This window comes from Balaenoptera borealis (genome assembly GCF_965194805.1).
Source record: "Balaenoptera borealis genome assembly, chromosome: 4".
Taxonomy (NCBI): domain Eukaryota; kingdom Metazoa; phylum Chordata; class Mammalia; order Artiodactyla; family Balaenopteridae; genus Balaenoptera; species Balaenoptera borealis.
In genome coordinates, this window is record NC_138861.1 from 79,186,371 (window position 1) to 79,214,346 (window position 27,976).

General features: G+C 39.3%; 2 protein-coding genes across 10 annotated transcripts in view; both read left to right on the forward strand.

The window, feature by feature from the left end:
• The window catches only part of TEC (tec protein tyrosine kinase), a 150,044-nt gene extending 126,003 nt beyond the window's left edge, over window positions 1–24,041 (forward strand). For 6 of the 9 annotated variants that reach the window (XM_082390592.1, XM_082390588.1, XM_082390587.1 and 3 more), the window contains 10 exons: window positions 192–246; window positions 2,534–2,613; window positions 4,073–4,206; window positions 7,477–7,551; window positions 8,306–8,477; window positions 8,599–8,815; window positions 19,040–19,104; window positions 21,754–21,872; window positions 21,956–22,113; window positions 23,290–24,041. In XM_082390592.1, the coding sequence (XP_082246718.1) occupies window positions 192–246; window positions 2,534–2,613; window positions 4,073–4,206; window positions 7,477–7,551; window positions 8,306–8,477; window positions 8,599–8,815; window positions 19,040–19,104; window positions 21,754–21,872; window positions 21,956–22,113; window positions 23,290–23,373 (1,159 nt within the window). In that variant the 3' untranslated portion in view covers window positions 23,374–24,041. Of the gene's footprint in view, window positions 1–191; window positions 247–2,533; window positions 2,614–4,072; window positions 4,207–7,476; window positions 7,552–8,305; window positions 8,478–8,598; window positions 8,816–19,039; window positions 19,105–21,753; window positions 21,909–21,955; window positions 22,114–23,289 lie in introns of those variants that run through there. The other 3 variants (XR_014244102.1, XM_082390593.1, XM_082390594.1) reach the window with 3 other exon arrangements.
• Window positions 24,042–24,050: 9 nt separating this feature from the next.
• TXK (TXK tyrosine kinase) overlaps window positions 24,051–27,976 on the forward strand; it is a 74,703-nt gene continuing 70,777 nt past the window's right edge. Inside the window, exon 1 of the mRNA XM_082390686.1 lies at window positions 24,051–26,899. Coding sequence (XP_082246812.1) covers window positions 26,884–26,899 — 16 coding nt within the window. The 5' untranslated portion in view covers window positions 24,051–26,883. The remainder of the gene's footprint in view (window positions 26,900–27,976) is intronic.

Genomic DNA, 27,976 nt, shown 5'->3' on the forward strand with positions numbered 1-27,976 from the left:
GAAAAAGTCTGCATGTATGTGTATCCAAATGCTACTAGTGGTTGTCTATATTATTGAGATTATGAATGAGGTCTTGTTCTTATTTATTGTTTGTTATTGATGAGTAATATTATCAATACCTTGCTAATCCTAAAAAGAAAAAAGAACAATTTTAAAAACCTGAGGCCTTAAACGTATCTTTTTCTGTTCAGATGGTATTGCAGAAATATGAATAGAAGCAAAGCAGAGCAACTCCTTAGAAGTGAAGTAAGTGTTTGTACTTGTCTTGTGGGTTTGGTTTCAGCACAAAATCAATTGTAACGAATCCCTGATGAGTAATTCCACCTACCTCTGTTTCTGAAGCCCAAAAAATACTATGACGTAAGTACAAGTTTTGGTTTTTTGAAATCGTTTAAAAGTGAAGACTGCTCTGTTAGTTTCCTGGGGCTGCTGTAACAAAGTACCACAGACTGAGTGGCTTAAACAGCAGAAGTTTGTTGTTTCATGGACCTAGAGGTTAGAAGCCTGCAATCCAGATGTCAGTGGGCGTGGCTCCTTCTGGGAACTGTAAGGGAGGGATCTGTCCCAGGCCCCTCTCCTTTTCTCCCCGTGGTTCTTCCCTCAATGCATGCCTGGCTCTGTGTCCAAATTTCCCTTTTATAAGGACTCCAGTCATATAGGATTAGCCCCCCACCCCCACCCCATGACCTCATTTTCACTTGATTCCCTCTGTAAATCTCCACAGAAGGTCACATTCTGAAGTACCAGGGGTTAGAACTCCAAAGTATGTTTTTTGAGGGGGAAACAATTAAACTCATAACAACAGGTAATAGCTATACACGGGCAACATTTTCTTTACTGTTTCTTACTGATTTATTATTTGCTACCTTGATATTAGTACATGTGTTTTTCCTTTTTGCTTGAAGTTCTTTGTTTTAAAATAGTTTACATCAGTGTTACGTGCTATCTTTTATAAATTAAGTTTTAACACACTATTTAGTTGCCTTTAGAAATGTGCTAAAATTCTTACACTTTACAAAGAAATAAAGTGGAAGGATGAAATCTGCTATAGAGGAAACTAAGTGGACTTAATAAGGAGACCACCTGAGTCTAGCTGTGACTTTTCTAGTGTTTTTTGCATCTGTAAGACAGAGAGGTTGGATTAGAAGATGACCTCTACAGTCCTCTGCATTTATGATCTAGCTATTCTATTTAGTAATTGCTCCCAGCCTTTTAAACCTGTGCTTTCTCATTTTATCTCCTGCTTAGTATCCACAGTGGAGGTTTAGTTGGACACTTCTTTCTGTAGTTTATGTTACGAGAGCAATAGCAGGTGACTTTGCTTGATTCAGATGACACGTCACCTCTCCCTGCCCCTCCCCCTCTACAGGATTCTTACACGCCTCCCTGGTGACCTCACAATGAGAGGCAGCTCTAGGGAAGTGGGTAGCTAGAAGGCCTGGGGTCCAAACCCTGGCTCTGCTACTTACTAGCTGTTTGACTTGGGGCAAATGTCCAACTTTTCTGTGTCCTATTTCCTTACCTGTAAAGTAAACAGGCAAGGAGGTAACAATAGTGCCTACCTCATAGGACTGTTTTGAGGACTGAGTAGATCCACATATTAGAACATATTAAAACAGAGTAAGTGTTCAATAAACATGTTTTATTGATCGATTAACTGTTAGGATCATTGTCCCTAATTGTTCTTATCAGATTTATTTGTGGACCTTTATTTCATTCCATTGTCTTCCCTAGGAATAAGAAGAAAGTTTATTTTATTTTAATCTGTTAAACACACTTTCATTTTAAAGCAATTTCAGTGCTAGAGATTGACTGTGGCATTATTGGTGGAGAGGTGTTTGAGGTTCCTAGCTTCTGTTTCTTGCTCTTAGGCTAAGAACCTGTTGAGGATTTAGCTTTTGGTCATTCAGCGTGTTGCTGCCTTTTGGTTTTCTCTGCTTAAGTTGCTTGTGCCTCTGTCTCTCCTTTCGTAAAGAGTGATATTTAACATCGACTTCCAGGGGAATTAAGGATTTAAAAAAAAAATCTTCCTATAAAGAGCACTGAGGTATTTACAGGAAAAATGCTGTGTGGATAGAAGATGATATTGAGTCGGGATTCAAGGCTTATAGCAAATATGAAAAATGTATGAAATGAAACCCAGTCATTAAGAAATACATTTTTCAGTAACTGTTTCCCCACATGTCCAGGACATAAAGGAATTGCAAAATTTTGTCTGTTAGTTCTGGAAGGGCCCTGAGAGATTGTCATGTTGAAATGTCTCGTACTAGTGTGTGTGAAGAGTTGTGATTGTGGGGAATTATGAGTGTGCTTTCTTTAACTAATCTCACGGTTCAGTAATGTGAAGTGGAAGGTCACATGGATGGGAGACGGTCACGTGGATGACTAACCTGTTGGTAAGTTGCACTTCTCCAAAGCAGATTTTCTCGGCAGAGGATAATAATCATAAAATCATAATATTGGGTTCTTGGATCTTCTCTGTGGCATTGGTATTTGTTATTGGATTGAAAAAAATTTTCTTCTTGGATTTTAGGATAAAGAAGGTGGTTTTATGGTAAGAGATTCCAGTCAACCAGGCATGTACACAGTCTCCCTTTATACAAAGTTTGGAGGGTAAGTAATCTCTCCCTCTCTCTCTGCTTAAATTCAGAGTTTTTATATGAAGTTCCTATATAGTTTATATGGATTCCTAATTTTCAAAAAATAAGCTACAATTCAGCATTAAAAAAATCTGAACTTTATTTCTAAAGTCTATACCATTTTTATATTCATATTTAGTAATTTTCCTCATTTTCCATATATATATTTGTTCTGAATGACTACAGAAACTTCAGCAGCATTCCACAGATAATTACTTTGCACTGTGCTAGGTACTAAGGATACCACACTGAGCCAAGTAGACACAGACCCAGCCCTCCAGTAGCTTAGTGAGGGCTTCTTTCAGACAGGCAAACAGGCAGTGATGGTGTATGTGAGTGACTGCTATGAAGGGAGGGCAACGTGTGTGTGTGTGTTTGTGTGTCGGGGTGGTGGTGGGTGGTACATAGCCCAGACACATCTGAGTTAGTCATTAACGTTGTCTACTGACATCCAATGTGAGACCTGACAGGTGAGGCAGGCAAAAGTTGGAGAGAGGGCTTCCCTGGTGGCGCAGTGGTTGAGAATCTGCCTGCCAATGCAGGGGACACGGGTTCGAGCCCTGGTCTGGGAAGATCCCACATGCCGCGGAGCAACTGGGCCCGTGAGCCACAACTACTGAGCCTGTGCGTCTGGAGCCTGTGCTCCGCAACAAGAGAGGCCGCGATAGTGAAAGGCCCGCGCAACGCGATGAAGAGTGGCCCCCGCTCGCCGCAACTAGAGAAAGCCCTCGCACAGAAACGAAGACCCAACACAGCCAAAAATAAATTAAAAAAAAAAAAAAAAAAAAGTTGGAGAGAGGGAAATGTGTTTCTGACACAGGAAATTGCCTGGACCTGGAAGTGAGGGAGCACTTGGTGAACTGACAACAGTGTATTGTAGCTGGATTGTAGAATGGGAGGGGCAGGGGGAAGGGAGGAGAGAGCAGCCTGAGAGGTAGAAGTGGAAGACACATCACATCCATGTCAAGGAGTCTGAGCTTTATCTTCACAGCAGCAAGAGTTCTCTGGAAAGGATTTTCAGCAAGAGATGACTCAGGAAGGTCTAAGATATCTAAAATAGAATGTGTACATGATTTGTACATCTAGTTTATTAACTTTTAGAGGTCTTCTGGACATTTGCAACACCCAACAGCAGGGACAAAAAGCAGTATCCAGCTAACAGCTATTTTAAGACTTTTAATTGTTGGTAAATGAAGTTTTGGTAAATGTTCTCTTTCACAATCTCATGCAAGGGACCAAATATCAGTTATCAGTGACTACTTTATAACTTCCATCTGTTAATTTGAAAGGTGCAGCTAAGAAGAACATGGGGAAAAATAAAATTTGTGTAGAGAATAGAGGGGGCCATATGTAGGGACCCTGGTAGAAAACATCTTAAGGGTGAAGTTACATTATTCCAACTTGGTTCTAACACATTCTGATTTTTGTTACAGAGAAGGTTCATCAGGTTTCAGGCATTATCATATAAAGGAGACAATGACATCTCCAAAGAAGTATTATCTGGCAGAAAAACATGCTTTTGGTTCAATTCCTGAGATTATTGAATATCATAAGCACAATGCAGCAGGTAAGTGAGCTGTTAAAACCTATTTCAAATATAAAGTAGTGATTAAAATGATTAGACATTGTGATGAATTCTTCCTTGAGCACGTTTATGTTGTAGTTAATTGTACAATGAGATTGATTTAAAATTACTGCATATTAAGGAAATGATATATACAAAGAAAAATCAGAAATAATAACTCTAAAGAAGCCCCGTCTTGACCTTAAAACACAAGTTATCCTTATCGTGTGTGGCAAACGTTCACATCTGCCACTTACAATACAAGGTTTACATCCTTGGTACTGACAAAGAGTCTTTGCTTGACCGAACTTTAGTCAGTCTCCCGAACCATCTCCTGAGCCCATCTGTACACTTTCTTATAAAATCCAGTTTTGGCAGTAACCCTGCTAAATCACTTTAACCAGAACCCCTTACCCTTGAGATCTGATGTCTAATCACCCTCAATAACTGGTCGGGTTCCTCGTCTTCCACCATCCCCCGGGGTAATGTCTGGGTACCCTGGCTTATCTTCAGCAAGAGTCTTGTTTGATTAGTTTGGCCAGAACCACTTTAAGCCCTCCCTGTGTTGATGTTTCTTTTAGTAATTTTCCATCCACTGATTCCCCACCCTTCTCCTGGGCTGTGTGTTCTCATTTGTCCAGGCTGTATTCGGAGTCGGGCCCATCTCTCTCCCCCACTTTAAAATCCCATTGCAGTGGTCTTTGTACCTATCACAGTGGTCCTGAATAAAGCCTGCTGGACCATCTTGAAAAGCGTCATTGAATATTTTTTTTTCTTTAACAGTACCAAACTAAAATCCAATGTATGTCTGTGTCGCAGCTGTCACAGAAGCTGCCAGATGAGCAGCTTAGGTTTAGGCCTGTGTTAGAGGCTTCCAAAGACTAGCGTAAGAGTGTCCCAGACACGTCTTCCATCTTCCCAAATCTTTGCTACACTTAACCACCAGAGTGGGAACAAACCAAACATCAAAAACAAAACCAGAAACCACATTTGTGCCCTTGGAAGCGCCAGAGGATGAGATAGAAACATTTCTAGCCTTTGACTTCAAAGATGTAACTGAGCAGGGGTTAGCCAAGTGTCCAGCCCAATTTATGGAAAATTAACTTTTGAAATTTTATCAAAGGCCTTTGCCAAGTCTGTTGCTATTTGTGACTCTGCTCACGTCTCTCAGATAATGATAGGAACAGTTATTGAGATATAATTTACACACCATAAAGTTCGCCCACATGATGTGTACAACTCAGTGGTCTGTAAATTAGTATATTTACAGAGCTGTGCCAACTATCACCATAATCTGAGGTCATTTTCAGCATCCCCCGTGAAGAAATCTTGAACTCATTAGCAGTCACCCCTTAACCCCTTCCACCAGTCCTGCCCTAGGCACCCACTAATCTACTTTCTATCTCTACAGATTTGCCTATTCTGGACATTTCATGTAAATGGAATCATACCATATGTAGTCTGTTGTGACTAGCTTCTTTGAGCATAATATTTTTGACATTCCTCCATGTCGTAGCCTATATAAGTACTCCACTCCTTTTTACTGATGAATAATAATCCATTGTGTGGATTTTGTTTATCCATTTTGTATCATTCATCAGTTGATGGACATTTGGGCTGTTTCCACATTTTGGCCATTATGAGTAATGCTGCTGTGAACATTTGTGTACAAGTTTTTGCATGAAACATGTTTCATTTCTTTTGGGTACTAAACTAGGAATGGATTTGCTGGATCATATAATAACTCCGTGTTTAACATTTGAGGAACTGATTTCATATCAATTTATCCCCTGAAGAGCTTTTTCTTATCTTTTATTCTAGTCTTTTTCAGCATTCACATTCCCCTATTTCTTTCTTTTTGTTCTTGTGTGAATTTTTATGCTATCTCAATTCACTCATTTCAGAAACATGTATTAAGTGCCTACTGCATGCCAGGAACTATGCCGGACTGTAGGCATACTATGGTGAACTAGATGACTGTTGATCTTGTCTCTCCCACATCTTACCATCTGGTAGGGGAGACAGAGAAGTACATAACAATATTAAATTACTATGAGATATGCTGTATTAGAGGAAATACATAGTGCTACAGGTGTTTATAGGAGAAATACCTGGGATTTCTTATTTAGTACTGTAAGCAACTTAAGTTAAAGGATTTAAGGTGCCTCACTGATTTCCAGTAGTTGTGTTATTCCCAGTCATTAATATTGTAGAGCCCAATTTTTATGCTAAGATTACAAATGCTGAGTTATGTCAGGTGAACTACTTTAATTTTTAGTAGACTACTGTAATTCCATTTCATAATTCAAATCTCATACTAGAAAAGAACATGAAATAATAATTGATAATAATTGTTGGAAACCTTTTAACATCCTTTAAAGTGTTTGCAAGACACCATGCTAGCACAGTGCCTGATAAACACTGTATTTTTAAAAAAAAATGTTGAATGAATAAAAATGTATATTTAAAAAACATGAAATTGTCGGCTCAGAGAGTAGCGAAACCAAGCAGGACCCTGTGGGGGCCTTCCTGGGTACAAAAGCTCCTCTGTGTTTCCCGTTTCTTGTTTGGAAAAAAAAAAAAAAAAAAAGGCTTTAGTCTCCTAAGCCTTCCCCAAGCTCCAAAGAGCAGGCTCAAGCAGTTAATGATTAGAGTCACAGGACTCCTAGTTCCTCCTGCAGGGATGTAGATAACAATCTGATGCATATCTTTGAGTCGCTCTGCAGAAACTAAGACCCCCATCCGGGTGGAGGATGGTGACTACATGCTGAGCACAAGCAGGTAGACCCCAGGCTGGTTGGAACCAGAAGGTTGTTGATTGAGATTCCTGAAACATCACCCTGTTACCTACCGTCGGCCAATCAGAAGAAGGTCCACGAGCTGATCACTTGTCTTACTACCCTCTCCCCTAACAACGTCTTTAAAAACCCTTGTCGAAGGCCACTGGGGAGTTTGGGTCTTTTGAGTACAAGCCCCCCGTCCTCCTTGCTTGGCCCTGCAATAAACCTTTTTCTGCTCCAGACTCCGACATTTTGGTTTGTTTGGCCTCACTGTGCATCAGGCGCACAGACTTGGTTTTGACCACAGTAGGATCATCTTCCTTCCTACCTTCCTTTATTTTTTGCTAGCACATAGCAGAGGGCTATATATACACAAAGAAGATGAGCACTAAGTGAATAAATGAATGAATTTTGTAAGTGAGTTTCTAGTTTAGCACTTTACCATGCAGAATGATTGAGTGAATTCAACTGTAATACTCTTTTTGATTTCTAGGACTTGTCACAAGGCTGCGGTACCCAGTTAGCACAAAGGGGGAGAATGCACCAACCACTGCAGGATTCAGCTACGGTAACTCCTTTTGTAGTTGCATGGCAAATTTTCCTTGAAAAGAACCCGTTATCACAAGACCAGTTTAGATGTGTAGAATTCCACATAGCGGAACTGTTTTTATATAAGTTTACCAAGTGAGATTTTAGATGATTACACTTATAGCTGTAGTAACCCTAGGTTTTCTGTTTTCATCATTATTCATTATTTGGTAGAAAACTGTCCATCAGTGAAAAATAAGCATTACCATGTTACTTCTAAAATAAATCAAAGCCTTTCCTGCTTCTCACTGGGCTTGGTTGGCTACTCACAGGAAAGTAAAGATGGAGGTAATAGAGAAGACATGCAACTTGATTGTCTTTGTGCTACTGGTGAAAGCCTTTTAAACAGGTTAAACTCTTTCCAACTTGATGGAATTGAAAAAGAAAAAAAAAACTTCAGGGGGAGGAATGGTAAAGGAGGAAGTATTTGTTTAAAAAAGAAAAAAGTACCTTCAACTTTCAAGCTCCATTATTATTAGCCTATTGTGCAACATCTTCTTGCCTTCTTCAGTTCACTTTGCTTTTATTGTGACAGCTGAGAAGGGGTCCATCCTCCCCAGAGGGAGGAAAGCCACCTTCTGTCGCTTATGGGCAGGTTGCAAGTCTGCTCTGTGTTGGTAATTGTATTACCTTGTAAGTTTTAGATTGACCTTGGTTATAGTTTCTTTGTTTCTCACTGATTCCTACTGTATTCTCCTGATTAAATTTTATCACTTTCCCCCTCTGTCTCACAGAAAAATGGGAGATTAACCCTTCAGAGCTGACCTTTATGAGGGAGTTGGGGAGTGGACTCTTTGGAGTAGTAAGGCTTGGCAAGTGGCGAGCTCAGTACAAAGTAGCCATCAAAGCTATTAGGGAAGGTGCCATGTGTGAGGAAGATTTTATAGAAGAAGCTAAAGTAATGATGTAAGTTTCTATGTTTTTTCCGGTTCCCCTTTTTGTATTAAAAAGTGACCCCTTGCCAGCTAACACCCCTGGTGGTTTCTTTCCCTGCAGTAACTCTGTGTATGCATGACTTCCCTCTCAGGAAACTGACACACCCGAAGTTAGTACAGCTTTATGGTGTATGCACCCAGCAGAAACCCATTTACATCGTTACCGAGTTCATGGAAAGGGGATGCCTTTTGAATTTCCTCCGACAGAGACAAGGCCATTTTAGTAGAGATGTGCTGCTGAGCATGTGTCAAGATGTGTGTGAAGGGATGGAGTACCTGGAGAGAAACAGCTTCATCCACAGAGACCTGGTAATCACAGACCACCTGCATTCCCATCACCAGCCAAATTCCTTTGTAATCTGGGTCAACAGATGAGCAATGACGTGTTCATACCCAAGTTTTGTTCTCAACAATATATCACCATTACTTTTAAATGTGGTAAATTTAACTTGCCCCATAGTTTTAACAGAAAGACCTTTATTAAATCTAATACATGTAGTATATAATTACATAGGTACCTGCTTATTAAATCATACGTAATTACCTAGGCAATATTTCCAAGTTAGTTACCATGCATTACATTTGGTCTTCATAAGAATCCCATGAGATAGCTAATTATAACAGATTTTCTGACCACCATTTTCTTATAGATAAGAAAATTAGCATCAGAGAAGTGAAATGACATGCATATGGTGATAAAAGGGAAGTTAAGCATTGACTTATCCTTTGACTAAGTCCTAAGCTGTTTTCCATCTCACACGCTAGAAGCTGAAACTATAACAGAAATCCTTTCGTTCATTTTCTTCACTGGAAAGAGATGGAGTCGACGTTAATTCCAGAAAATACCAGAAAAAGTAATCTATTACTGGTTCTAAATTATTGTGATGGAGACGCTTCTTAATTTTTCCTCTCTCTTACTCTGTCTCCCTCTCTTCTCCACTCGTTTTTTCTTTCTCTTTTTCTTCTCTGCCTATTCTTCCCAAATGTGTCTATTTTCAGTATGTTGGTAGAATCGTTAGTCCCTGTTAAAGTATACAATACTCTATTATTAACTATAGCCATCATGCTATATCTTAGATCCTCAAAACTTATCTTGTAACTGAAAGTTTGTACCCTTTGACCAACATCTCCATTTCCCCTAACCCCCCAACCTCTGGCAATCACCAGTATAGTCTTCCTTTCTATGAGTTCCATTTTTTTTCCCCTTAGATTCCATATATAAGTGATAGCATATAGTATTTGTCTTTCTCTGTCTGGTCTCTTTCACTTAACATAGTGTCCTCCAGGTTCATCCATGTTGTTGCAACTGATGAGATTTCCTTCTTTTTTTTATGGTTGAACAATGTTCCATTTTGTCTCTCTCTCTCTCTCTCTCTCTCTCTATATATATATATACACACCACATTGTCTTTATTCATTCACCCATTGATGGACACTTAGGTTGTTTCCATATCTGGCTATTGTGAATAATGCTGCTATGAATATGGGAGTGCAGATATTTCTTTAAGGTACTGATTTTGTTTCCTTCAGCTGCATACTAGGAAGTGGGACTGATGGATCATATATATGGTAGTTCTGTTTTTAATTTCTTGAGGAACCTCCATACTGCTTTCCATAGTGGCCATGCCAATTTGCATTCCCACCAACAGTATACAAGGGTTCCTCTTTCTCCACCTTTTCTTTTTTTGTTATTTCTGAGATATACATTTTAAAGTAATAGCTAGAATTATGACTTATAACATTATAACAGAACATATAAGATTTTTAGGAATTTCATGTAATGTCTGAAACATTTATATTAACATATTTCCATAAAAATAACCCAAAGAAAGTTTAGTATTAGTTGTTTATTTTTTTAATTTCTGAATTTTGTTTTATTTATTTTTTATACAGCAGGTTCTTATTAGTCATCAATTTTATACACATCAGTGTATACATGTCAATCCCAATCGCCTAATTCAGCACACCACCCCCCCCACCCCCCCATGGCTTTCCCCCCTTGGTGTCCATACGTTTGTTCTCTGCATCTGTGTCTCAACTTCTGCCCTGCAAACAGGTTCATCTGTACCGTTTTTCTAGGTTCCAGATACATGCATTAATATATGAGATTTGTTTTTCTCTTTCTGACTTACTTCACTCTGTATGACAGTCTCTAGATCCATCCACGTCTCAACACATGACTCAATTTCACTCCTTTTTATGGCTGAGTAATATTCCATTGTATATATGTACCACAACTTCTTTATCCATTCGTCTGTTGATGGGCATTTAGGTTGCTTCCATGACCTGGCTATTGTAAATAGTGCTGCAATGAACATTGGGGTGCATGTGTCTTTTTGAATTATGGTTTTCTCTGGGTATATGCCCAGTAGTGGGATTGATGGATCATATGGTAGTTCTATTTTTAGTTTTTTAAGAAACCTCCATACTGTTCTCCATAGTGGCTGTATCAATTTACATTCCCACCAACAGTGCAAGAGAGTTCCCTTTTCTCCACACCCTCTCCAGCATTTGTTGTTTGTAGATTTTCTGATGATGCCCATTCTAACTAGTGTGAGGTGATACCTCATTGTTGTTTGATTTGCATTTCTCTAATAATTAGTGATGTTGAGCATCTTTTCATGTGCTGCTTGGCCATCTGTATGTCTTCTTTGGAGAAATGTCTATTTAGTTCTTCTGCCCATTTTTGGATTGGGTTGTTTGTTTCTCTAGTATTGAGCTGCATGAGCTGTTTATATATTTTGGAGATTAATCCTTTGTCCATTGATTCGTTTGCAAATATTTTCTCCCATACTGAGGATTGTCTTTTCGTCTTGTTTATGGTTTCCTTTGCTGTGCAAAAGCTTTTGAGTTTCATTAGGTCCCATTTGTTTATTTTTGGTTTTATTTCCATTACTCTAGGAGGTGGATCAAAAAAGTTCTTGCTGTGATTTATGTCAAAGAGTGTTCTTCCTATGTTTTCTTCTAAGAGTTTTATAGTGTCCAGTCTTACATTTAGTTCTCGAATCCATTTTGAGTTTATCTTTGTGTATGGTGTTAGGGAGTGTTCTAAATTCATTCTTTTACATGTAGCTGTCCAGTTTTCCCAGCACCACTTATTGAAGTGACTGTCTTTTCTCCATTGTATATCCTTGCCTCCTTTGTCACAGATTAGTTGACCATAGGTGCGTGGGTTTATCTCTGGGCTTTCTATCTTGTTCCATTGATCTATGTTTCTGTTTTTCTGCCAGTACCATATTGTCTTGATTACTGTAGCTTTGTAGTATAGTCTGAAGTCAGGAAGTTTAATTCCTCCAGCTCCGTTTTTTTCCTTTAAGACTGCTTTGGCTATTTGGGGTCTTTTGTGTCTCCATACAAATTTTAAGATTTTTTTGTTCTAGTTCCGTAAAAAATGCCATTGGTAATTTGATAGAGATTGCATTGAATCTGTAGATTGCTTTGGGTGGTACAGTCATTTTCACAATATTGATTCTTCCAATCCAAGAACATGGTATATCTCTCCATCTGTTGGTATCATCTTTAATTTCTTTCATCAGTGTCTTATAGTTTTCTGCATACAGGTCTTTTGTCTCCCTAAGTAGGTTTATTCCTAGGTATTTTATTCCTTTTGTTGCAGTGGTAAATGGGAGTGTTTCCTTAATTTCTCTTTCAAATTTTTATCATTAGTGTATAGGAATGCAAGAGATTTCTGTGCATTAATTTTGCATCCTGCAACTTTACCAAATTCATTGATTAGCTCTAGTGGTTTTCTGGCAGCATCTTTAGGCTTCTCTATGTATAGTATCATGTCATCTGCAAACAGTGACAGTTTTTCTTCTTCTTTTCCAATTGGTGTTCCTTTTATTTATTTTTCTTCTCTGATTGCCATGGCTAGGACTTCCAAAACTATGTTGAATAATAGTGGCGAGAGTGGACATCCCTGTCTTGTTCCTGATCTTAGAGGAAATGCTTTCAGCTTTTCACCATTGAGAACAATGTTTGCTGTGGGTTTGTCTTATATGGCCTTTATTATGTTGAGGTAGGTTCCCTCTATGCCCACTTTCTGGAGAGTTTTTATCAGAAATGGGTGTTGAATTTTGTCAAAAGCTTTTTCTGCCTCTATTGAGATGATCATATGGTTTTTATTCTTCAATTTGTTAATATGGTGTATCACATGGATTGATTTGCATATATTGAAGAATCCTTGCATCCCTGGGGTAAATCCCACTTGATCATGGTGTATGATCCTTTTAAAGTGTTGCTGGATTCTGTTTGCTAGTATTTTGTTGAGGATTTTTGCATCCATATTCATCAGTGATATTGATCTGTAATTTTCTTTTTTTGTAGTATCTTCGTCTGGTTTTGGTATCAGGGTGATGGTGGCCTCATAGAATGAGTTTGGGAGTATTCCTTCCTCTGCAGTTTTTTGGAAGAGTTTGAGAAAGATGGGTGTTAGCTCTTCTCTAAATGTTTGATAGAATTCACCTGTGAAGCCATCTGGTCCTGGACTTTTGTTTGTTGGAAGATTTTTAATCACAGTTTCAATTTCATTACTTGTGATTGGTCTGTTTATAGTTCTGTTTCTTCCTGGTTCAGTCTTGGAAGGTTATACCTTTCTAAGAATTTGTCCATTTCTTCCAGGTTGTCCATTTTATTGGCATAGAGTTGCTTGTAGTAGTCTCTTAGGATGCTTTGTATTTCTGCAGTGTCTGTTGTAACTTCTTTTTCATTTCTAATTTTATTGATTTGAGTCCTCTCCCTCTTTTTTTTTTTTTTTTCCCCACACACACTCACACTGTATTTTATTTTTACAAGAGATAAATAGACTGACATCAAGCATTGTACATGGATGACCACAACAAAAGCAACAATGATTGCAATTACCAAACATGAAACACACTCATACTATGTCATAATATTGACATTCAGTCCAGTAATCCTCCACTGTAGCAGCTCCTTTACTTTGCAGTGAAAATTGATTTGTATATTCTTTGCCTCTGAGTCCTTGTGGGATTTTTTTTTTTTTAATTCGAACAGAAAGTCACAAAAATTATACTCATCCTCATCAGTTCACTCAGTCCCATGTAATTAATTTTTTTTTTCATCTTGATCTTTTGTTAGCACTTTTATGAGTTATTGATCTTTGCTATTGTTTTCTTTGTTCCTATTTCATTTATTTCTGCTCTGATCTTTATGATTTCTTTCCTTCTGCTAACTTTGGGTTTTGTTTGTTCTTCTTTCTCTAGTTCCTTTAGGTGTAAGGTTAGATTGTTTATTTGAGATTTTTCTTGTTTCTTGAGGTAGGCTTGTATAGCTATAAACTTCCCTCCTAGAACTCTTTTGCTGCATCCCATAGGGTTTGGATCGTCGTGTTTTCATTGTCATTTGTCTCTAGGTATTTTTTGATTTCCTCTTTGATTTCTTCAGTGATCTCTTGGTTATTTAGTAATGTATTGTTTAGCCTCCATGTGTTTTTTCTTTTACATTTTTTCCCTGTAATTCATTTCTAATCTCATAGCATTGTGGTCAGAAGAGATGCTTGATATGATTTCAACTTTCTTAAATTTACTGAGGCTTGATTTGTGACCCAAGACGTGATCTATCCTGGAGAATGTTCCGTGTGCACTTGAGAAGAACGTGTAATTTGCTGTTTTTGGATGGAATGTCCTATAAATATCAGTTAAATCTCTCTGGTCTATTGTGTCATTTAAAGCTTCCTTTTCCTTATTTATTTTAATTCTGGATGATCTGTCCATTGGTGTAAGTGAGGTGTTAAAGTCCCCCACTATTACTGTGTTACTGTCGATTTCCTCTTTTATAGCTGTTAGCAGTTGCCTTATGTATTGAGGTGCTCCTACATTGGGTACATATATATTTATATTGGATTGACCCCTTGATCATTATGTAGTGTCCTTCCTTTTCTCTTATAACATTCTTTATTTTATAGTCTATTTTATCTGATATGAGGATTGCTATTCCAGCTTTATTTTGATTTCCATTTGCATGGAATATCTTTTTCCATCCCCTCACTTTCAGTCTGTATGTGTCCCTAGGTCTGAAGTGGGTCTCTTTTAGACAGCATATGGGTGGGTCTTGTTTTGGTATCCATTCAGCCAGTCTATGTCTTTTGTTTGGAGCATTTAATCCATTCACGTTTAAGGTGGTTATCGATATGTATGTTCCTATGACCATTTTCTTAATTGTTTTGGGTTTGCTTTTGTAGGTCCTTTTCTTCTCTTGTGTTTCCCACTTAGAGAAGTTCCTTTAGCATTTGTTGTAGAGCTGGTTTGGTGGTGCTGAATTCTCTTACTTGTCTGTAAAGCTTTTGATTTCTCCATCGAATCTGAATGAGATCCTTGCCGGGTAGAGTAATCTTGGTTGTAGGTTCTTCCCTTTCATCACTTTAAGTATATCATGCCACTCCCTTCTGGCTTGTAGAGTTTCTGCTGAGAAATCAGCTGTTAACTTTGTGGGAGTTCCCTTGTGTGTTATTTGTCGTTTTTCCCTTGTTGCTTTCAATAATTTTTCTTTGTCTTTAATTTTTGCCAATTTGATTACTATGTGTCTTGGCATGTTTCTCCTTGGGTTTATCCTGTATGGGACTCTCTGTGCTTCCTGGACTTGGGTGGCTATTTCCTTTCCCATGTTAGGGAAGTTTTCGACTATAATCTCTTCAAATATTTTCTCTGGTCCTTTCTCTCTCTCTTCTCCTTCTGGGACCCCTATAATGCGAATGTTGTTGCATTTAATGTTGTCTCAGAGGTCTCTTAGGCTGTCTTCATTTTTTTTCATTCTTTTTTCTTTATTCTGTTCTGCGGCAGTGAATTCCACCATTCTGTCTTCCAGGTCACTTATCCGTTCTTCTGCCTCAGTTATTCTGCTATTGATTCCTTCTAGTGTAGTTTTCATTTCAGTTATTTTATTGTGCATCTCTGTTTGTTTGTTCTTTAATTCTTCTAGGTCTTTGTTAAACATTTCTTGCATCTTATCGATCTTTTCCTCCATTGTTTTTCCGAGGTCCTTGATCATCTTCACTATCATTATTCTGAATTCTTTTTCTGGAAGGTTGCCTATCTTTACTTCATTTGGTTGTTTTTCTGAGGTTTTATCTTGTTCCTTCATCTGGTACATAGCCCTCTGCCTTTTCATCTTGTCTATCTTTCTGTGAATGTGGTTTTTGATCCACAGGCTACAGGATTGTAGTTCTTCTTGCTTCTGCTCTCCACCTTTTCTTTTTTGCCAGCTGTTGTCATCTCGTGTTTTTGTTGGTAGTCGTTCTGACAGGTGTGAGGTGATATCTCATTGTGGTTTTGATTTGCATTTCCCTGATGATTAGTGGTGTTGAGCCCCTTTCCACGTACCTATTGGCCATTTGCATGTCTTTTTTTTTTTTTTTTTTTTTTGGCCTTGCCGCACGGCATGCGGGATCTTAGTTCCCCAACTAGTATTGAACCTGTGCCCCCTGCAGTGGAAGTGTGGAGTACTAACCACTGGACCGCCAGGGAATTCCCTTGTGTGTCTTTTTTGATAAAATGTGTATTCAGTCCTCTGCTCATTTTTCAATCGAATATTTACTTTTTTGCTGTTGAGTTGAATGAGTTCCTTATATATTTTAGATATTAACCCTTTATCAGATACATGTTTTACAAATATTTTTTTTCCCATTCTGTAGTTTGCCTTTTCGTTTTGTTGATTGTTTCCTTTGCTGTGAAAACACTTTTTACTTTGGTATAGCCCTAGTTATTTATTATTGCTTTTGTTGCCTGTGCTTTGGTGTCAGATCCAAAAAATCATTGCCAAGACCATGTCAAAGAGCTTTTCCCCTATGTTTTCTTCTAGGAGTTGTATATTTTCAGGTGTTACATTTAAGTCTTTAATCAATTTCAAGTTAATTTTGTGTATGGTGTAAGAGTAGGGTCCAATTTCATTATTTTGCCTATGGATATTTGAATTTCTCAGCACCATTTATGGAAGAGATTATCCTTTCCCCATTGTGTGTTCTTGGTGCCCATGTTAAAGATTAGTTGACCATATATACATGGGTTTATTTCTGGATTCTCTGTCCTGTTCCATTGGTCTATGTCTCTGTTTCTGTGCCAGTACCATACAGTTTTGATTACTATATTTCTGGAATCTAGTTCAAAATCAGGAAATGTGATGCCTCCAGCTTTATTCATTTTCAAGATTGTTTTGGCTATTCAAGGTCTTTTGTAGTTTCGTATGAAATTTAGATTGTTTTTTATATTTCTCTGAAAAATGTAGTGGAATTTTGATAGGGTTGCATTAAATGTGTAGATCATTTTGGGTAGTATGGACATTTTAACAGTATTAATTCTTCCACTCTGTGAACACAGGATATCTTGCCATTTATTTGTGTCTTCTTCAGTTTCTTTCATCAGTGTCTTACAGTTTTCAGTGTACAGATCTTTCACCTGCTTGGTGAAATTTACCTATGTATGTTAATGTTTTTGTTGCTATTGAAATTCACTTGCTTTCTTAATTTCTCTCAGTTCATTGTTAGCGTATAGAAACAAAACTGATTTTTCTATGTTTAGTTTGTATCCTGCAACTTTACTGAGTTCTTTTATTACTTCTAACAGTTTTTTAGTGGAGTCTTTAGAGTTTTCTATATATAAGATCATGTCATCTGCAAACAGAGACAATCTTACTTTTCTATTCCAATTTGGATGCCTTTTATTTCTTTTTCTTACCTAGTTGCTCTGGCTAGGACTTTCAGTACTATGTTCAATAGAAGTGACAAGAGTGGGCATCCTTGTCTTGTTTCTGATCTTGGAAGAAAAGCTTTTAGCTTTTCACCATTGAGTATGTTGTTAGCTGTGGGCTTGTAATATATGACTTTTATTATGTTGAGGTACATTCCTTCTATACCTAACTTGTTGAGAGTTTTTAATCATGAAATGAAAGGATTTTGAATTTTGTCAAATGCTTTTTCTATATCTGTTGAGATGATCATGTGATTTTTATCCTTCCTTCTGTTAGTGTGGTGTATCACGTTTTTGATTTGCCTATGTCAAACCATCCTTGTATCCCAGGGATAAACACCACTGGATCATGGCGTATGATCCTTTTAATGTGCTGTTGAATTCTGTTTGCTAATATTTTGTTGAGGATTTTTTCATCTATGTTCATCAGCCATATTGGCCTGTATTTTTATTTTCTTTTTGTGTCCTTATCTTGCTTAGGAGTTAGGGTAATGTTGACCTTATAAAATGAGATTGGAAGTGAACCTTTTAAAATTTTTTGGAAGAGTTTGAGAACTTAGGATTGGTGTTAACTCTTCTTTAAATGTTTGGTGGCATTCACCAGTGAAGCCATCCAGTCCTGGGCTTTTCTTTCACAAAACTTTTAAAGATCACATTTTATGATTGGGGCAAAGGACTTTGCAAAATAGAGGATGTGATATGTGTAACATTAGTTATTATTATTATTATGCTCAGTGATGATAAAGAACATCTCTTTGTCATATTGAAACTTGTGAATTTAGCACCTTCCTCTTTTTTGACTTTTAAAACTGATGGAAATCTGTTGTCTACGTGGGTATGGCAGGGTACACCTCTCTACACATACCACACCTTGGTGAAGGCAATTTTGATATGTTTGTGCCTATGATACTGACATCATTAGGGTAGGTTTTTGTCATCCCTTAAGGGAAGATTTTGATGCTTCTGTCTCCTGGGTGAAGAATCCTGGTGACTATAAAGTAAAGGCATGATAAGGTATCTTTATAGGAAGACGGTGATAATCCAGGGAACGGGTATTAACTCATACTTTAAAAGAGACTCTTAAAACGCATTCAACAGGAAATAACCTCGTGTAAATGGAATTTGCCATGTACAGAGAATAAAATTCTGAAGCATAAGGAAGAAAAATACATTCTTAGTCTATGGGTTATAGCATGAAAAAGATTGTCATCATGTCTTCCTTCTGAGAAATACTATGTCTTTTTCCAAACTATTTTCTTGAACCTTGTAACCTTAAAGAATGGGGAAGAAAGTATAAATAATCTAGAATTGTATTTGTCATAAATGACAAGGCAAACTATGTTACACATGGCTGTTCTTTTGACTCTTTGGGTTAGAGAAGACCAATCATTGAGGAAAGCCACTGGGTAAAAGATTGTTCACCCATCACTCTGATGCTTGTGTGTTATAAGGCTCGCCTAGTAAGAACCTGAATTAAGGACTTTAAGAGATGTTGTCACTATCAATAAGAAAATCAGATAGTTTAATAAGAATAGAAATGGGTGGGCAAAAAGCTGATTGACCCTCCTATTAGTCCTTGTATAGATATGACAGTTGGCAAAGATTATGTAATAATGCCTTTTTGCACATGAGACTTTTGACTGTCTTTCTATCCATTCTTTCATATAAATGTTGAAGACATTTCCATAGGGGTAAAAATAAATTTATAAGAGACACCACCTCTGAAAATGTTGACTGGGTTACACTAAATTTAATATAAATAGAACTTATATTTTTCTACTTTTATTGTGGAACTTTGCAACTAATATACCATTATAATGTTGTTTTCCAGGCTGCCAGAAATTGTCTAGTAAATGAGGCAGGAATTGTGAAAGTTTCTGATTTTGGAATGGCTAGGTAAGGCTGAGTATATGTGAACATTTTCTATAAATTTTGGATTAAATTAATGTAAGACTGTGGCCTTTCCCTTGAAAGTACTTGACTTTTTCTTTGCAGTTTGTGTCAACTTCTTCCTCTGATGCCTGTTTAAGAGCTATTTTGAAATATCTTTTGTTCCTTTAACAAAACATTAGAAGTACCCATCATTTTTCTTTAAGTCCCCATCATTTTTGTACAGATTGATTTTTCTGCTTCTTAGTGTTTTTTATATAAGGTTAGAAAATAGATTATCTATATTTTGAAAGATTTCTTTGCTGAATTTGTCTTTTTACTGTTAGCTTTGGCTTTTTCTCAGGTAAACTGTTGAGAAATTATGATTACTTAATACTTCATTATATGGCTTTAGTTGATATTCACATTAGCTTATAGAATTGATAAGCATGGAAATAATCTGCACTGATAAAGCGAAAAGGAAACCCTATTAGATGTCCTGAGATAAAATATATTAAAATAACACAGTATACATTGTGTTAATTATTGTTAATCATTCTCTCCACTAGGTGGTAGTATAGCCCGTTAAATACACTACTTTCTTTTCTCCCTGGTGTGGATTAAATTTCTAGAATCTTTTGTTTTGATAGAAATGTGTTCGGGGTAAGTTTTTAGAATACGCAAATCTGTAATGTTTTTATTCTCTAAATTTTTGTAATCTTAATAGGGTGTTAGAAAAGTCCTTTATAAAGTATTTCATTTGTCCTTTCTTTCCCTCCTTCCTTCATCCATTCATTTATCTGTACACCCATCCATACAAAATTAGGTGCCTGCTCTGTGCCAGGCACAACACTACAGATTGAACCCTTGCAGAGGATGACATTATCCATGTGAGTCCCTGCCCACGTGCAGCTTAAATTCAGGAGGCGAGAGAAACATAAGACCTGAGAACCACTAAGAGGGGAGAGCACAGAGCGAGGTGACAGAGCAGGGGTCCGCAAACCTCGGCTTCTGGACCACATCTGACCCAACACTTATGTGTGTATGGCCCGTGAGCCAACCACGGTGTTCACATTGTTTAATGGTTGAGAAAAAAAAACTTTAAAAATATTATGACATGTGAAAATTATCTGAAAGTCAAAAGCCAGTGTCCATAAATAAAGTGTTAATAGGACACAGACTCATTCACAGATATGCTGGCTGGCTGCTTTCACTCTACAGAGGCCTGCAAAATCTAAAACACTCTTTGTCTGGCCTTTTACAGAAAAAGTTTGCCGACCCCTGTGATAGCGATAACTTGGGGCTGGTGGGGCGGGCGGGTACTGAGTGATGGCGCGGGGCAGGGGTGACGGTAGCGACTTCAAATCTGGTGCCTCTCGAAGGCCTCTTTGAGACCAGGATATCTGAAAAGAGACCCAAAAGGCAGGAAGTAGTCAGTTAGGTGAAAGTCTGAGGATAAAATATTCCAGGTGGCAGAACACCGAGTCCAAAAGCTTGAAATTTGGGATGAGCTTGACCTGCTCAAGAATCAAAAGGGGGTCGGGGTGGTCAGCCCATGGCCAGCATGAGGAACGGTTATAAAGGCAGGCCAGGCCAGGTCTCACTCCTGAGGAAACTCGGGCCGAGGGAGGTTAGAAAGCCATTGCTGTCCGAAATGGGACCAGAACTGCTGGCTGTCAGGGCAATAAGGACCCAGTGCTCTTTGTTTGTTTTCTGTGAAGATATTCTGTATCTAACAGGCAAGGCCTCCAATTTCAGGTTTGATTTTCATATGTTTGGCTTTCAAAAAACCTGTACTTTTGCATCAGCTCCTTTGAAACACTCATTCTACACTCAGTTCAGACTCCCCTGACTGACAGACGCCCATGGTGGCACTGTCACCATCTTTGTCTATACAGCAAAGGAAGTTTGTGCAATCATTTGAATATTTTCCCATGGAGCTTGCAGAAATTAACCTGGTATGTTCCTATAATACATAAACACCTTCCTCTTGTAAATACATACTGAACACATTGCAGAAAGGGCTGAAGAACCCATATTTAGCACCCCAATTAAGATCCTCCCCAGGGGTAACCAGTGTTACCAGTTTGTGTGTGTCCTTCCAGAAGGACATAAGTATGCTCCCATAGAGAAATTACATAGTATTGTTCTGAGTGTGTGTGTATAGAGGATGGACGTAATGGTATATACCTATATACACCACCATGTGCGTACATCATTTTGCAATTTGCTCTTTTTATTTGCTATAGTTTTAAGTTGTGCTCTGTGGAATCATGGGGGCAAAAGCACACGTGCTCCAAGCGCTTTGCACCACTTCCTTTAGAGCAGCTCTGCTTTAGATGTTTTACATGTGGGGCCTTTGGGTAAAATTTTTTGTTTAAAGAACAGAACTGCTTCTTTAAAAGAAAGTTTGCAAGACTCTTTTATTGTATGCTGCCTCCAATGCCTTATGAAAAAGAAAAACAGAAAAGTGAAAGCGCGGATAGAATGTCACGGTGCATCCATCTCAAGCACTTAGAGGAAGAGGGCAATTGCAGAGGCGTGGTTGCACAGGCAAACAGCCAGCTTCAACCGGATGCCTGTTGGACTTCAGTCAACTGTGCTTTTGATTTTAAGGGGGAGAAAAATTAAAGAACATGTACAAAATACAGACCGTAACTCAGTGTCTTACTCTAGGTATGTTCTGGATGATCAGTACACGAGTTCTTCCGGTGCTAAATTTCCCGTGAAGTGGTGTCCACCTGAGGTGTTTAATTACAGCCGCTTTAGCAGCAAATCAGATATCTGGTCATTTGGTAAGAGCCATGCTCCATTTCCCCTCAACTCTGCCCTGAAGAGGAACTGAGTGCATCGTTTGGCAATCCTTCTCCTCTTCCAGGTGTCTTAATGTGGGAAATATTCACTGAAGGCAGAATGCCCTTTGAGAAAAACACCAACTATGAAGTGGTAACCATGGTTACTCGCGGCCACCGACTCCATCAGCCGAAGTTGGCGTCCAGATATGTATACGAGGTGATGCTGAGATGTTGGCAGGAGGTATAACATTTTTCGGGTGCTTTTTTCTTCAATCTCTAAAGCATTCAGGGATCTGGGCTTGGTCGATTCAAACTGTGTGGTCTTTATAGCCTAGTGAATGAGCGCATGTTTTATATGATTTCTAACTCTTAAGCAGGAAGCCAGTCTTCTCAACTCAGTCTGAATAATGGGAAGAAGATGTGAAGAAGTGGAAAACACTAATAATTAAGATAGTAAACTCAGGCTGCCGCTCCCTTCCCAAGTGGGGCTCCTGCCACAGTCGCCTGAGCTGGGGACTCTGGGGATAAACCCAGAGAAGTAGCTGTTCTTTCAGTGGATCTCTAGTGTTGTCGAAGTATTACTCTTTCACCAGAGAAGTTTTTTTTCTCCAAGCCTCAGCTTCCTCAGGTCATTTACTCTCAGTCGTCGGAAGTTTTCCTTCGCCCCATGTTAAAATGTCACCTCATAGAAGAGATTAGACACCAAAATGACTTTTGAAAGATAACAGTAACATTAGCTCACAGGTATGATGTGCTAGGCACTGTGCGAAGTGCTTTCAATTTAGTTCTCGAAATAACCCTTCAAAGTGTGGATACTTTTACTATGACCACTCTGTGGATGAGGATATCAAGTTGTTGCTTGCCTAAGGCCACTTAACTACAGAGAAGCAGAGTCCTGTCTGACTCCAAAGCCCATGCCCTGGTCACTTGCTATAATGCCTCCCAAGAGCATTGATTGGCCTTCTGGCCAAGAAGTGGTGCTAGGGGGAGTGGGGACAATGTGAGCAAAGGTAGGGTGGTGGTGATGAACTTGGTGTGTGTATACAAGGGTAGAGGTTGTTCTGATTGAGCATAGGGCCCATGTGAGGGTTTCTGTGGGAAATAAAACTGGGTAGCAAGGGCCTGGGGGAGGGGCAGGTTATAGAGGACCCTGCAAGTTAGCAGGACTTGATTTTGCGGGCAGTTAGGATCTCTGCTAGGTTCTTGAATGGGATGCCAAAGCCATGTGGCAGAAAGGTTAGTGTAGCAGCAGCACATGCAGGATCGATTAGACCTGTTTGGAGATGCATGTGTGTTCCGGCCCCGAAGCAAGGAGTCCCTTACTCTGGTATGCAATGCTATCTGAGTTGGAGCAGTGAAAAATCATTTTGGGGATGGATTCTGGAACCCACAGCTTCTACTTGATTTTGAATTGTAGAAACCAGAGGGAAGGCCTTCCTTTGAAGACTTGCTGCGCACGATAGATGAACTAGTCGAATGTACAGAAACTTTTGGAAGATAAGTGCTGTGACCGGATGATGTGATGGCTTCCAGATTCCAAAGCACCAGGAAGAAATGGCACTTTGTGGCAAACTATTAATTTATTTAGCACTTGAACGTGTAGATTGTTTTACTTATAAAGTGGAAACACCTAAAACATTTGCTTCTAGACCAGCCGTAGCTCTGTGACCGAATCTTCTGGATTATGGAAATGCTGCCTTAGACATGATGGTTAAAAGCAGCCACTTTTATTCATTCCACAAGTACTGGAGTGCCCACTATGTGCCAGGCACTGTGCCCAGGCCCCAGGGTCTGCCCATTTTAAGGGTGTATGTGGGGTCATGTTAGCTGGTGCCAGTGGAAAGCCAGGGTAATTGGGAGGGGGAAGGGTATCCGAGCCACATTCCATCCACCCCTCTCTTCCCTGTGACTTCTACAGAAATCTGGGCTGGGGCATTGTCTGGAATATGGGTTCCGAATGGATCAGGAACCCACCTTGGATAAGTACCCATCTTTTGTTTTGAAACATCTGTTTTCAAGACTGCCATTAGTATTACATTAAAACATATTTGTATGCTGTACATATTGTAAATATATATAATATATAAAGTTATATATTTATAAGAAACATGAGTCGTCTTTTTTTTATTTGATTTTTATTAGAGTATAGTTGATTTTATGAGTTGTCTTTTAATTCCCTACTGAAGAGAAAAATGTCTGGACCCTTCTATCACTAATGCCCCCTCCTCATTTGGGTAGCCATGTTTGAGGTGCCTGTCCAGCTTAAGCCCCCAGCAGGGGCTGTGTTTGGGCTAAGTGGACCTGCCCACGGTATCCACAGCTAATTGGAGTTGGATGGAAAATTGATCCTAAGGGCAATCGATCAGTTTCTGTGTCTTAAGACTCTGCCCCTGGACATAAATGTGGAAGTGTGCTCTGGAGCAGAAGGGTCAGATGGCGTTCACCGTAAAGGCCGTCCCAGCTGCACGCAAGACCCAGGAGCAAGCCAAGTTCTGGCGGAATTCAGGGAGCAGCCAGGACAAATGGAGAGCATGGCGTCTGAGCTGTCTCCCAGATGGCTTTCAGGAGGCCAGGTTGGACTTGGGTTCCTGCATCAGAGAGATTGTCTCTTATAGCTTCATAGTAGACCCTGCAATTGAGTTTATTTGAGTGGGTTTCTGACCCTTATAATTTCTGACCGGGACACCATCTGAGTTAGAACCTCATTTACGCATGCGCCCAGGGAAAAGAAAGGCAGTCTCCATCATGAAAGCAAGGCCGTGTATCGCCCCACACTGTACTGTTGGTTTTGTGGGCGTAGAAAGCCCAGGAAGACACAGGGCTTTTCTTCGGGAGTTTCGTCTGCTCTGGGGGACCGTGGTCTCCCCCATGCTGTGGAGCATTGTGTGAACACTCTTTACATAGCGTTCACATAAGTAGTTCTTATGTGAAGAAGCTACTTAACGCCCAGCGACGAGTTGTCTCAGTCAACAGCATCCCACAGAACATTCTCCAGGAACAGCTGACGAGGTTAAACCACAGTGTTGCCAAGGAAACAGCTCACAGGTGGGCAATGCTAGGTTCAGGAGTTTATCCCCCTGGTTTCCCAAGCAAGTAACGGGCCAGAAGTTGTGCCCATGGCCTCAGAATAGCACAAATACTATTCCCTGGCTGCCTGTTTCCTCGAGGACCCCCTGTAGACCTTGGGACGTGAAAAAGGCATCTCTGTGGTTTGTGTTTGAAGCACTAAGAAGTCTTATCCATTCACGTGGGGCCCAAAGGAACCTGTGTAGAGCAGGACTCAGGATCCCAGAGGATTTATTATGGCTCTTGCTTCCGAGAATGAGCTGAGGCCTCTACATTTGATTTTTTTTAAGCTACATCCTCAAGGCCCACTTCCTCTACCATCTTCAAGTCTCATTAACAAGGGAGTGGCTTCTTTTGTCACATGCCAGGTTGTTGGGACCCGGATAGCATGTCCTCTGCGTGTGACTTCTTATTTCCCTATGTTTCCGCTAAGGATCTAGAGGCAAGAGCAAGCAAAGTCAAGGTGAATGACCCATCTACCCTCTTTTGTTGATTGCACTGGCTTGAATATTATAGCAGTGGTACTAGAACCATTTAACTCACTAAGTGCTTTAATGGTTAAAAAAATTATTATACAAGCTGTGTTTATGGAAAATCAAGAACTTTTAAGGGACACAGGCAGTGGCTGGCTTCTCTGAGTAGCACCTTCATATGACCATGGAGAATCATCTTTCCATTCTGGTCAGTTCATCGCCTGAAGGCTGTCTTCTATCCTTCCCTGTCCCCCCCTTATAATGGAAAAAAATAAAATATTGATCCTAAGCCTTGTCACAATCTGTTTGCCACCTTCCTTCTCATCTTCCCGTTTAACTGTACCCCCATCACAGAAATATACACACCTGTTAACTGAATTATAGCTCATTCAAGGGGTTGGCTGTATGCGAGCTGTACCCTGCTATCATTGTCATACCTTTCTCCTTCCTTCGTCTCTCACCTTGACTCCTCCCGCCCCTCCCAGCCCCATCCCATACTTCCCTTTTGACCTTGAGGAACTGTGTTTAAAGTGCTAGGTGGCTTTGAAGAGAGAGGAGAAAGTATAGCCCTTGCCCTAATACTTAACGTATACTTTTGATGGGAAAACAAGATTTGGCAACATCTGGGAATATTTTCTTCAAAAATCTTTAAATATTTCACTAGAGCTTAAAAAAAAAAAGTGTTTATATCAAACCATAGCTACAGCTAAAGGAGAAGTAAAAATAGAAGAATCCACCCAGAATGTGTAAAGAGATCTTAATCTGTAAAGCAGGAAATAGGAAGGGCAACGTGAATCTACTGTGTCTTCAGTGCAGTGGTTCCCTTTGGTTTTAGTTTTTGGTTATTTTTCAGTGGGATGAAGTGAAACTCCTAAGTGCGTCTTTATTGTTGATGTTGTTGTGTTTGTAGCTCTCGGCCACGCCCCAGTCACCTGGGGATGGATTAGTTTTCCCTCCTGCCCCGCAAAATAAACTTTCCTCATACGGTGCCTGAAGTGTTAGTACTGAATAGGAGGACAGAATATTCTAGACGTGGTACTTCAAAACTTACAATCTAATTCTGTTTCTACCACTAACGGTGTCCCTTATCTTATCTGTGCCTCCAATTCTTTCTCTGTCCAGAGAGAGCAATTTGAGTTCATGCTCTTTTTAAGGTCCCGTTTACCAAAATCTTGTGATTTCTTGAAAATGGTGTTTGCTGGAGTCACCCACGCACTCGGGAATGAAGAACTAATAGCAGCTACCCTCAAAGATCTGGATGTAGATTATTGAGCTTTCTCTTATGTAGGCCATCGGGCTGTCATTCACACACTTCTCTGAGGTTTTTAGAACAGGAAAATAGGTGGGGTTAACTTTGCCTGTGAGAAACGTCTTGGGTGAGCTATGATTTCAGTTAAAAGTTGTGTTTTTGTGACAGGAGCATCGCTGAAGACCTGAAGGCTGTTTTGTTTGCTCCCCGCACAAGTGCAGCCATGATTCTTTCCACCTGTAAGTAAGATGGCTTTGTCCTTTATCTTCAGGGCTTGTTCTGGGCATGGTACTTAGTCTTGAACGCCAGAAATTGTGAAGTGTGGAAGATAATTTCCCCAGATGTTGTGACAGGGTTTTGTTTGTTATTTAAATACCCATGATGGTGATGTAATTTTAGAAAATGTTCAGCATTAAGAACACAAAAGAAAACAAAATAGTGTCCTTAAATCTACCTGTGTGTGTAGAAATGCAATCAGTTTGAAAAGTATTTGTATTTAGAATATAGTGTAAAGAACTGAGAGCAAAAGTCTAGGAGACCAAGTTCCACTTCAGGATTTGCTGCAACATTAGTGGGTCACCTTTGGTAACTTCTTTAAATCAGGTCCCCATCTGTACAATGGGCACTCTCTTTCTGCCTACCTCCCAACAAGATACTATAGAGAAACAATAGATTAAAATGACAGGCTCTTCATGAACTTAATTTTGGAGTTGCTTTGGAAGACTATTCAGTCCCATGTACAAGTTTGGAAATGCTTGTTGATTTACCTCAAAGACTCAAGAGAGCCTTATCATGCAAATAAATAAAAATCGGGAAGAAAAATACTGATTTTAATTCTGGATGACTATGGAAACAAGCTTCAACAAAGCCCAGTCACATCAGAATAAAGCAATCAAGGCCACTGACAACAGTTTTTGCACTTCTGATTTTTAAGTGGCATTAGGAAAAATTTTTTGCAATTTTTAAATATCATGTGTTTAAACCAAATCACCGCATAGGACCCAACACTTGTTGGTAGGATTCGTAAAAAATAAACCAGGCTACTCCACTTGTACCTACCTGAATTATAACTTACAGTCTGGGTCCACACATAGATCAAGACGGGGTGCCCATTATCAGAAACACAGGCCAAGCAGAGCAAAGCAGAAAGCTAAGAAGCAGTAACCCATGTCCCCACCTCCCCTAACGGCAGGACAGAGATGAGCAGTGACTTAATAAGAACCTTTCCATTAAAAGCCATGTGGGCATCTGTTCTTCATTTCTCCTGAGGTCAGAACTAGAGAAAAGGCTGTAAATGGTAACAGGAAGGATTCAGC